Raw genomic sequence first — 11534 nt, forward strand, 5'->3', positions numbered from 1 at the left:
CAGTGGTTCCAATGTTTCCAGCACCTCTGACCCTGCCCCCCCCCGGCGTCCCGGTCAACGCGGTACATTGGACCCTCTGCTTGCCCGAGCCACCAGCCCCACTCCCCCACTGAACCCCGCATGGGGCTCCCGCTGTGCCTTTAAGGCGAAGAGCCGCCGGGCTCCGCCCACGCGTGACGCCACCGCGGCGAGGGGCGGGGCGGGGCGCAGCCGGCCACAGGCCGCTCGTTCCATTTCGGAACGCCGAGGCCGCGAGCGGGAGCGCTCATTGGCTATCCCGGGCCTGACGGAATCTCGCCAACGTTCGCTGGGGGCGGTCGTAGGGGAGCTGCCGCTGCAGTAACTGCGGCTCGTTCCAGCCCCCGGGGCCCGGGCCCAGCCGGGAGCCGCCTCCTCCTCCCGTCGCAACATGCCCTGACCTAGCGGGACTGGCTGCGCAAGGTGAGCGCGGCCGCGCCTCTGCCGGGGCCTGGCGGTGAGTTCCGGGGGGACAGATCCGGGGTGTGCGTAGTTAGAGGGCGACCCAGGCTCCAGACCCGGGGGGAGGGGGTCCCAGCTGCGGGGTGGAGGGACCGGGCTCCAGATCCGGGGGGAGGGGGTCCCAGCTGCGGGGTGGAGGGACCGGGCTCCAGATCCGGGGGGAGGGGGTCCCAGCTGCGGGGTGGAGGGACCGGGCTCCAGACCCGGGGGGAGGGGGTCCCAGCTGCGGGGTGGAGGGACCGGGCTCCCGACCCGGGGGGTGGGGGGACACCCCGTGCTCCGAGTTGCTGTGTACGTGCTACCCGTTGGTTTACACGGCGAGGGCACGTGTGGCAGGAGCGAAGTCCAGTCCCGCCTCTGTAGCTGCGTAGGTCGGGCCGATGTCACAAGGGGACGGGGCGGGGGTAGGGGGCGGCGTTCCTGTTTCCTGTCCGGCCGGAGAAGGCGGCGGGAGGCCCCCGGCAGCGCGCATCCGATCCCCTCTGGCCCGGCGATCCCCCTTCATGAGCCCTTCCAGGCTGGCTGAGCCACCGCTCCCCGTCTGGCCCAGCTTGGTCTCTTGCTCGCCTCGTGCCTTAGCCAGGCTGGCTGCTGCTCGCCCTGTGCAGTTACAGGAGCGTCTGCCTCCTGCTGTGCAGGGGGCCGGGGAGTCGCCTCTCGGTGGTGTTCTCCACACCTGGATGTGGGAGTGGGGGCTGCACGGCTCTGCCTGGCAGGCGGCTGAAGATGGCAGCTGAGCCCAGTGACAGCAGTCAGATGTGAGTTGCTATGGGGCTGGCAGCGAGCAGATGTGACCTTCCTCCGTCCCCCACGCCACTCCTGTAGTCTTTTGCCCTTGTGTCTAAAGTAACTTTTTCAGTCGGGCCACCTTTTCCACAGGCACCGTAGCCTGGTGGTTGGGGGCCAGGGGTGTGTAGCTAGCTCTACAGCTAAGCCCCTACTCCTGGGTTGGTACTGAGGTTTCATATTACATTGTTTTTCAGGGCGAGTGGTAGTGAAGCCTAAATATGCAGTTAACGTGGGCAGCTGTGTGCTAGCACATCTTCTAATGCATGTGACATTTGTAGGCAACCAGCTTCAGCGTAGTCTGGGGCATGCAGCGCACTCTTACAAGTGACTTAAGTTTCGGGGACAAATGTGCTCATTTCTGCCCTCTAACCCCTTTCCCATGGAGAACCAGCTACATATTCACAGCCTTGTTGATTTTTTTTTTTTGATCTCTAGAATTTGCCCTGCTGGGCCAATTTAAAACCATTCCGTTACTCGCTGGGAAAAACAGAGCTCTTGAATTTACAGCCCAGCTCCCAGCACAGCACAGCCTGGCTTGGCTTGGTATGCCATGACTGCCTGCTCACGAGGGCTGTGCCCACTAAAGCAAGTGGCTTGGTACCAGAATGCCTGCTTTGGTGATAAGGGTGCTGCCCAGAGGGGCACGTATCCTGAAACAGGAACTGTTGCTTGGAACTAGATTTGAGCTCTTCAGACTCTGTCATGGTAGCCTCCGATAAGCTGTTGGTGGCATCTCTTCTGTTTCCATAGTGACGGGGTAAAACTGAGTCATATTGGGATAATTACTCATGAGCTGCACCTGTCACATGAGAAATAGACATAGATGTTGTGTCGGGGCCAAAGCATAGGTCTGTAAGCTGTGGCATTCACCTACACCCATATTTGCACTATCCCAATGCTGCAAGATCTAAGAATTCAGTTGCAGCTCATTTCTGCTGCCAAGCAGCAGTGGGAAAGATGTAGTGCTTGGCCTGTGAAGGGATGTGTGTGGTGCTCTTGTCTGCAGGCTGTGGGGTGGCATAGTGCTCTGGTGGTTTGGAAAGGATTGCAGTTCAACTGAAAGGATGAATAGGCTGTGGTGGAAATAGGACAACGCAGTTCCTTGATTGGCCACGCTGTGAGATGCTCACACCCTTGTTTTGTTTGCTGGCCGAAGGAAGCAGAGCCTCCATGTGAAAGGCAGCGTGAGATGCCTTTCTTTTGAATGGACTTTGAGTTACTTGAGCAATAGATGGTCCCTGCACTGCCTCGTTAAGGGAGTCCTGTTTAGATTCCAGCCAGCACTTTATAACTCTACTCTGTAATTGTCTGCTTCCTTTCCTCTGGTGCTCTAAGAGCACTTTACATCTTGTCTTTGGTATGTTTTTGCCCTGTTGCAGATGGGGAAACAGAGTCACAGTGGTCCTGTGATTTGATGGTGGCACTGCAGTGTCACCAGTGTGCTTGAAGAGAAGCTTGGATTGTTGACTCCCAGCCCCCTGCTTGGACCACCCAACAGAACAAAGGTCATAACTAGAACCTGAATTTGAGCTCTGTCACAGTCTGTTCACTCTCCATCGCAAGAGTCAGAAAATCCTGGTGCACTAAATACCTTCCTCTTTTAGCATAAATATCTTTTCCCTTCCCTGTCTCATTTCCAGGGCTGGGCTCGGTAATTTGTAGAGGATTCAGTGTTCTCCTTGTAGCAGAAACATGTCAAATGGAGAACTCTTTTGATCACCAAGTGTTGGCTACGGGGGGGCTGGCCTAACAACTCAGAGGTGGTCTTGGGAGGGAGGCGGTGGAGCTGAGAAGGGTAAGAAGTCATTGATGAGGACGGGGGTGGCAGGGGGAAAGATGGATATGTCATTTTTTTTGTATCTCCAGGAAGGTGAGTATGATGTAATGGAGGGCCAAAGAGACCTACTAGGTTTTGTCCCTGCTTTGTCTAGATTTAAATGTCTCTTCTAATGACCATCTCTCCCTTCCCTAATGAGGTTGTTGCACAACCAAGTAAATCTTTCTGGAAGGAAAATGTCAGTGATTTTTTTTTTTTTTTTCAGTCTCTCCAGATTGTAGCAGCTGTCTTGGACCTCAGGTTCATCATCCCCTTACGTATTCTTTTTTCCCCTCTGCAGGGTGAACATGGCTGAGCTAGTTCATAAAAGGGGGAAGAGGCGGGACGACAACGGGCTGGGCAGTGCTGTTGACTTCCTGTTGGCCAACGCCAGGCTCGTGCTCGGGGTGGGTGGCGCTGCTGTGTTGGCCATCGCAACTCTGGCGGTGAAACGAGTAAGTCTGGGTGGCTGCTGGAACACAGTGGGTGACTCAAGTCCCTGACTTCTGTATGGGGACTTGAGGAACTTGCTTATTAACAAAAGAGCTATTTTAAAGGAGTAAGACCTTGCATGGTGTTCTTCCCCAGTCAACTCCAGCCACACCAATGCAGCAGACTTTCCGTATGTGCCTCTTTCCACACGGTACTTGGCAGCCTCTAAGCAGAGTCTGTGATCTGGTCCAGTAGAGGTCCCCCATGCAATATGGGTTTGGTCAAAGATCACAAAACCCCTGGGTGTATTTTTCCCAGCCCTGGACACTGAAATGTCTGTGAATGCAGATCAGCTTTCTGTTAGAAGGAAAGAAACTTTCTGGCTTTCTCAACAAAAAAGGAGGGCGTAAGATTTCTCACTTAGAACCAAGAATTGCGTTCAATCAAAGCAATTTAAATGGCTGATTTCCATTATGTTTTGTGTTTGTACTATTTTCCTTAATAAAAGTGGTTCTCATTGGTTGGTAACCATGTGTTCTTATGTTGATTTGCAGTATCGCTGTTCAGTTACATTTGGTGGTGGGTTTTTTTACTAATCAGGAGGCTACACTGTATCTATATGCATTTATTTAATTATATAGCTTAATTTACCATTTTCCTACATCAAAAAAGTGAATGATGCATTTCTTCTTTAGTAGATTTTTCCTTATGATTTGTGCCAAATCCCATTTGGATTCAAATTCAATTAAATTGCACAAAATCAGTATTTTAAATTTTAATTAAAACTTCCTTAAATATGCAGACTACATATCTTTATGTAAAATTGACTGATGTATTAAACAAAACATTATCTACAGTTTATGAATTGAACAGATCATTTCTGGGTACTGCATCAGATTCTAGGTCTTCTCCCTTCTAATTTTCCTCTTCCAGCTATGGATAAAAACAGGCTCTCATGGCTTTTCAGCTCCAATTTCTGTCTATCTTTGAACTAATCATTGAATGGAACTAGTTGAGTAAACTGAAATAAAGAAAAATGTTTTTTGAGTCTGTGGAAGAGGTTACTGCTGTGAAAAGCAGTTTTGCTTCTCGGACTCTGACTGTAGTGCTGCACCAGAGACGTCCATCAGAGGGGTGGACTGGCTTTCTTTAAAACTTGGCAACAAATATGTGTTGTTGAGTGTTATTTATGGTGTTTAAATTACTATAAGGAGTTCAGGCCTTAACACATCTGGCCAATTTTAAATTTAATTTAAAATAGGTTTATTTAAAATAAAACCACTCATTTTACATTTAAACTAACAAATCTCGTTAAAAATGTTTTTTAAATCCACTTGGATTGAGAAAAAGGGGTAAGGATTCACAGGGAGAGGGGTGACTGTGCTGTATCTATGGTTTTTGTCCCTGTGATTGGCTGGCTGGACGTTCTGATTTTTTTTTTTTTATATACTGTAGTGAGACTAAAACCCAGCAAATCCCTTGTACCATTCATGTGGAGTAGGAAAAAGCCGATCTATGGATGCAGCTCGGAAACAAGCCCATCAATCTGCAGCACAAATTAATGTTTCAAGTCCTCATTTTACCCTCGTGCTTCCTCCTCATCCAGTGTGGGGCAGCTCGAGCAGGGACCTGTAAGGAATGGGGCTTGTTGCTCATGCTTTTTGTTCTGTAGGGCTGACAGTTGAGTTTCTTTCATGAAAAGTAAAACTTTGCCTGATGACTAAATAACACTGTTATGGAACAATCTGCTTCTGGTTGAATGGATGCTTGGCAGCAGGATGGGATGAGTCAGTCAGGGATAATAGCTGGTAAGAGCCATGATGCCACTGTGTACCTTCATTCTTCCATTTGGTCCCACAGCTGATAGACCGAGCTACCAGCTCCCCGGATGTGGACGATGCTAAGGCAGAGCAGAAGACCATTGAGGAGAGCTGGCAAGATCTGAGCGTGATCAAGGCCGTGCAGAAGCCTCAGAAGAAGCAAAGCCGGGCGGATCTCAGCGAGTCTCGGCCATCCCCGTCTATGACCTTACCCACCCAAGGTGAGGTTCAGTGATGTGTCTCTTTACCTCTCCTAGTGTCCAAGTTCCAGACAGTGTTAAAACACCTGTCCTCGGTGTTCATGTGTTGTTGCCTTCAGGCACCCACTTGATTTCATCCTGATTGTTCTTTAAGTCACACTACACTAGACAACCACGTCAGAACTCCTCCACCCTTTGGCTCCCAGGGAAGCTCATCCTATCTCCTCTTGTAGGACTGGTCCTTTTCAGCTAGCCAAGCCTACAGGTCCATGGACTCCTTCCTGGGCATCAGCGTGTTACACCTGTGGTTAACTTGCCCATCGTATTCCACACAGCTGGTGGGCCAGTGGGTGGCTGACAATGCGTTTCACAGCTGGTGCTACGTCCCTTTAGCAGGGCAGGGATGGTTAGACTCCTGAGTCTTTGTCATATAGGCCAGATAGCAGACTGGGTGCATTTTAATCCAGTCATGGGAAAGATGGCTGGACTGGGGGAAGCTCCCAGTTGGTAGTGAGAAGGGTGGTTCCCGTCTCCCCAAAGCACTTGCATTTCGACTGATGCCCAGAATATCTGTGCCACGCTGTAGGATGAGGCTGCCAGAGCTCCAGCTCCCTTTGAATTATATGTATATGGTGCCCATCACCTTGGGATCAGAGCACAGACGCAGGAGACTGCCAGACGACGCAGCAGGAGTCCCCAGTGGCCAAATGCTGTCTTAAAATGCCAGCTGGGTATTTACAGCCAGGGATCTCCTGCTGCAGGTGTGTTGCTCTTACTTATTCTAGGTAGACTTCTTAGTGCTTACCTGCTCCTAGGCCACACTCTAGTGTTGGCTGTGACTGGAGGCCTCTACTTCCCCATGGTGATGGGCTTCCATAAATTACTTCTCAGTCTAGCCTTTAGGAGCTCCACCCCGACTAGGACCCTGATGTGCTAGGTGCTGTACAGACACAGAACAGTAGGCAGGGACTTCCCCCAGGAGCTTGGCGGGTGGTTTTAGTCCCCATCATAAGGGGTGCGTGCGTTCTTGAATCAAAGGCACTACTGTAGGTAGCTTGCTTTAAGGGTACCTCTGTGTTGTGAGAAAAGGCCAGGTGGCTGACTCGGGCTTTTGGGGCTATAAAATTGCAGGGTAGAGCTTCAGGCTCAGGGACTGTTCACCCCCGTGGGGTCCCAGGCTCCAGTCGGAGCTCAAACATCTATACTGCAATTTTACAGCCTGAGTCAGCCTAGCCCAGGCCAGTTGTATGTCTCCTATGGCAGGACACATGTATCCTGTGCCCAGAGGACCAGGTTGGGTCAGGATACCTGGTTCTCATTTCCAGCTCTGGGACCGAATTGATAGTTCAGGGCAAGTTACTGAGTCTTTCCTATTGTGGATCTCCAGTCTGAGCTGCGAAGGCAATCCCTGTCCTAGCATGGTGGTCAGGCACAGTTGTGTTTCTTTGGTGAAAGATGAGACTGCCAGCAAAGCCCCAGTGAAAGCTTTGCAGTGGCACGGCACCAGAGAGACCAAGGTTTGGATGACCCTGGAGATCGAGCTAATTCCTGATGATCCTTCCAGATCCGGCGTGACACATGATAGGTACAGTTCACATGGAGGAACCTTACGCTGTTGCTGCCCTGCATATGGCTTTGTTCTCCAGCACTGACTCTGCTGATGTTTATTTGGGCTTGCAGTGTCCTACCTTGAAGCACTGACTAGTCTAATGTGTTTTCTGATTCCCTTCCCAGCTGCAGAGCCTCCTGAACATCTCCTGTCCCTGGAGACTCCGCAGGTAGAATCCAGGACGCTGCTTTGTCTCACATTCCAGGAGAAACTCCTCTCCTATTACAGAAACCGTGTCACCATCCCAGAGATGGAGGTGGCCCTCAGTAAGCAGCTAGCGACGGACATCTGCATAGAACTACAGAGCTTCCTGCAGAGCAAGTGCCCAGAACTGCCCTTCGGCAGCATGTTCCTGGGTGGTTCTCTTTGCGATGACCTCCAGGCTGTGGCTGCTGACCACATCTGCTTCATGCTGCCCTTGGTGTTTGAAACCACACTCTGGAGCCTCATCCCAGGAGAGGACACAGTCATAAAAGACCCCCAGTTTTGGATGATCAGACGGACTGACCTGGAGTACTTCCCTCGTGGGAGCAGCCCCTGGGACAGGTTCCTAGTGGGTGGGTACTTCTCCTCCAATGTGCTCAATGAGGCACTCCATAAAATGCTGGTGGCATCCATCAACTGGCCTGCCATAGGCAGCATGTTGGAGTGCCTCATCAGACCTGTGGTGGCTTCTGAAGAGCTGATGTTGGAGGTCACGCACTATCAGACCCAGCTGAACGTAACCCTCTGCCCAGTTATAGAAGCCAGGGATATGGTTCTTCTTGCCACGCCTCCAAAAGGAGTTGTGGAAAACCTCTGGCGACAAAGCTTTTATAGGTCAGAGGTCTCCAAGCTTAAAGATCTGGATGCTGCAGACTCTGGAGCCAGGCAGTGCTGCCTTAAAATCCTAAAGGGCATCTGTCAAAACCATCCCTTCTTGGGCAAACTGACTGGCAGCCACCTGACTCATGTCCTCCTCCACCTCAGTGAAACTGAGTCAGACTGGGCAGAGGAAGCCTTGGCCACTAGGTTCCAGCAAGTGATCGAGGAGTTGGTTGGATACCTGGAGAAAGGCTTCCTCCCCTGCTATTTCAACAGTCAAATTAACTTGTTCTGCGAGCTGCTGGACAAGGAGATAGACGAGATGGGTTACGTACTGTACAATGCTGCATCCGAGCCAGACCTCTTGTTACAGGAATGGGCGTATAAATGAGTGCTAGCCCAAGAGTGTCCCTCATCGTAGGTTTTTGTGCTTCTTTGTCCACTCCAAGCCAAGTGGATTGCAGTGCTTCTAATGTCCTAGGTGTTACCAGGTGAAATCCTTGCACTTACTGCAAGAAAGTATTCACTCGCGCAACACAAGGTGCCTGAGTAAAGGGACGAGAGACGGCAGCTGGAGCCATTCATTGCCCGTTCTTGCCACGTCCAGTCCAGCATGTGGCTGTAGTAACATGAAGTTGGGTACGATCCATTGAGCGTTGAGGCCTGAAGTGAGTTCTGTCCCTGGCAGGCTGTCATCACGGTTGGCATTGTAGCACGAGATAGTCCTGGCTGAATGGGGCTGGAAACTGCCTCAGGACCAAGGCACTCACGTAAAGATCTTGTACTGCCACTGCTTGTCCTGTACCTTGGCTCTGTATAGAGTAGATTCCAGTCCCCTGGGCTCTCAATCCAGCCTCTTTCACAAGCACCAAATCTACTCTTAAAGTGCCAGACTCTCACCTTCCTTGGGGGGCGGTGATGGACCCTGGTGTGTATTTACGGGCCAGGGTGCTGGCAGCGTGAAGGGAGAGGGTGGTGGGGAGGATCAGTTGAACTGATTATGCACCACAGGATCTTGTCCTCGCCAATCAAATCTCGTTTGCTTTCTCCTGAATCCCTTCCAGTATTACCAATGTAGTTTCCCCACAAGACAAGCTAAACCTGAAGGGCATAGCTTGTTTTGTCAGTGGTGGTTGTAATACCAGGGCTTTGGTGTGTGTTTGTTTTAACTCTCCCTCCTTATGAAATTTTTGCTACAAACTTCAGTGAGGGCACTACTGCGGGTGTGACTGAGGGAGAGAGGGGGTACTCCAGGAGAGCTTCCACAAAGTCTTTCAATGCGGATGGACCTCGGTGATCTTGAATCTCACTAAGGCTGCAGACGCAAGGTGGTGGCATAGCTACAAGAGAGGATGGTGCTGTAATGACCTGCTGTTGTGCCCACGCCCCCTTCTGCTTTAAAATGAATCATGGGGATGGTCCCCTGTCCAGCTTTTCAGACGAAGCCCCATTTTATGCATGTGTTGCTGCTGTCAAAAGAGCCTGCCCCTTCCAGGTCTCCACGATGACCCCTTACGCCTAGAACGGGGCAGGACTGGGACAAGGAAGCGTGAATCAGAAGGCTCCCTGGTAGCCAGAGCTGAAGCAGTTTTTATGTTTGTCTTCCTGGTAAGAACGAGGTGTGTTTTGTTTTTGTTTTTTGTAGACCTGCTGATTGATTAACTGTGGGCTCAGCTCTGTTTGAAATACTAGGAATGCATCTGACCTTTCTTAGGAACGAAGAACCAGGCCAGTTTTGCACAAATGAGGTAGAAAATAAACCTAGTCTTTTAATGTGATGAGCTACTAGTGTTTTGTGCTCTCTGCACAGATGGCACGCGCTGCTGGGGGAATAAGCTATTTCTTTGTGAACTGATTCCTTCTAAGCTGAAGAGTCCTTGATCTGTAGGAACACCACCCTGTTCTAGCTGAAAGTTATGAAAATAAAACCTCATTGTGGAATGGGTCTTGTGTTGGCAACAAGGTTCTGCCTCACTATTTACTGCCTGAGAGCAAGTCCCTGCTGCTTAAATGGCGTACAACAGGAACAGGCATTCACAGATGACAGAGGGCTGCTCATGCAGCCTGCCTGCTGGGGTTCCATGTGTAGGGCCCCCCCTTTCTCCCATGGCATTCCAGCTTGGCACAGGGGGGAGCAGAGGCAGAGTGAAAAACAAGTGATTTGTGGCTCTGAAAGATGAGGGAGGGCAAGTACCAAGAAGTGCAGGGCCCTGCTGTGTGATGCACATGGGGGGGAGGAGCAGCAGCCAGGGGGTCTACAGACCACAGGTTGCCCACCACTGCTGTATAGCTGTGTAGTACACATTGTCACTCCCCTGCAGCCCCCCTAGGTGAAAATTTCATCAAGTGGGTCCACTCATGGAAACGACAGCTCACAAGGTAAAGGCTCAGGCCTTTATCTGTAGTATAAAAGGCATTTCCTCTGGCTCTTGTCTTCCTAAAGATCGTCTGTTTTTAAATTCTCCAGTAGCACATACAGCTGCGGGAGCTCTTACGTGCTTCTGCATTGTTCTGCCAAGTGAAGTAATGGGCTGGCCAAAAGGGCACGCTACCTCTAAACCACAGGTTGCATTGTGTGGTGAGACTGGCAAGAAGCTATACTGTTAATCCCCTGATCTGTGCAGCAGAAGCAGTTTTCTTTCATGGGTTGAATAGCTTGCAGCCAGCTTTCTGCTAGTATAGTTATAATTGTGCTGAGTAAAGTTCTGCTACTGTAGTCAGCAAGATCACTGCTTGCCCTACATCACCTCTTTGTAATCCTTTTGATTTTAGCCAGCAGTCTGAGATGTATTTTTAGGTCACAGCTGCTCTGAACAGTAGGAGAGAGAAGTACAATGGAACGTGTTTGGTGGTATTTGTTGACCTTTCTTTGTACATTTAGGCCTGATCCCAGGAGGATTACTGCAAAGCTGTCCAAGGGTGGGAAAGCTGCTATAATTCACCTTGAAGATGCTTCCCCAGCCCTAATTTTTAGAACATTTTAAAGTAGAACTGGCTCTAGGGAAGAACTCTGTGGGGTTTGCTAGCTACTCTCCACTTCCTGGAGTGAACCCAGTGTGACCGCTTTTCTAAACAGCTCCACTAGCCAGCCTGGGAAACAGGCTCTTTCAGCAGTACAGAAGCTGTCTGATGAATGTTTTTCTGCATCACAGCAGAAAAGGGTAAGCTGAACTCTTAAGCATTATGAAGTCAACTCTGGTTTTGGAGCTAGGTATAGTGCCACAGGTGATTGAGTTCATTAGTCACCTTTTAACTGTTGGAAAAAAGTTGAGTAGTATGCCTCCAGTAGCTTTCTTCAACTTTCAGCTACTGCAAAGTGTCATTTCATTAATTCTCTGGCCTACAGCAACAATAAAAGCAAGGAGCAAGTTCAGGCTTCACTATTGCAGATCATTTCTAAATAAAGTTCACTGGACTTACTACCCAGCAAGTGGCCATGTTGTTCCTGTGGATAGTTGAGCAACAGAAACAGCTGCACTCAGGAAGAAAAGTTGTCAGCTGAGTTACAGGCAAGTTATTTCTGCAAGCACGAGTAATGTGTGAGACAGCAACACCATTCCTAGGCATAATTTAAAACAAAGAGC

The 11534-nt window shown here is 50.3% G+C and overlaps 1 protein-coding gene across 4 annotated transcripts; it reads left to right on the top strand.

The window, feature by feature from the left end:
• Positions 1–253: 253 nt before the first annotated feature.
• MIEF2 (mitochondrial elongation factor 2) lies at positions 254–9891 on the top strand. 4 transcript variants are annotated; one of them, XM_075010260.1, is made up of 5 exons: positions 254–475; positions 2649–2774; positions 3387–3540; positions 5378–5558; positions 7272–9891. In XM_075010260.1, the coding sequence occupies exons 3-5, from the start codon at positions 3394–3396 to the stop codon at positions 8339–8341; spliced, it is 1398 nt and encodes a 465-aa protein (XP_074866361.1). In that variant the 5' UTR covers positions 254–475; positions 2649–2774; positions 3387–3393; the 3' UTR covers positions 8342–9891. The 4 variants fall into 4 exon arrangements, with proteins under 4 accessions (XP_074866361.1, XP_074866360.1, XP_074866359.1 ...); XM_075010259.1 differs by lacking the exon at positions 2649–2774 and having other exon boundaries at positions 254–441; XM_075010258.1 differs by lacking the exon at positions 2649–2774 and having other exon boundaries at positions 256–475.
• The last annotated feature ends 1643 nt before the right edge of the window (positions 9892–11534 follow it).

The sequence above is a fragment of the Carettochelys insculpta genome, chromosome 16, assembly GCF_033958435.1.
Source record: "Carettochelys insculpta isolate YL-2023 chromosome 16, ASM3395843v1, whole genome shotgun sequence".
In the NCBI taxonomy this organism is placed as follows: domain Eukaryota; kingdom Metazoa; phylum Chordata; order Testudines; family Carettochelyidae; genus Carettochelys; species Carettochelys insculpta.

Excerpts from the sequence above, each read along its gene's own strand:
- MIEF2 (XM_075010257.1), top strand. Across the intron at positions 3,541-5,377 it reads CAACTCTGGCGGTGAAACGA|CTGATAGACCGAGCTACCAG; the intron begins GTAAGTCTGGGT and ends TTGGTCCCACAG. Across the intron at positions 5,559-7,271 it reads TATGACCTTACCCACCCAAG|CTGCAGAGCCTCCTGAACAT; the intron begins GTGAGGTTCAGT and ends TTCCCTTCCCAG.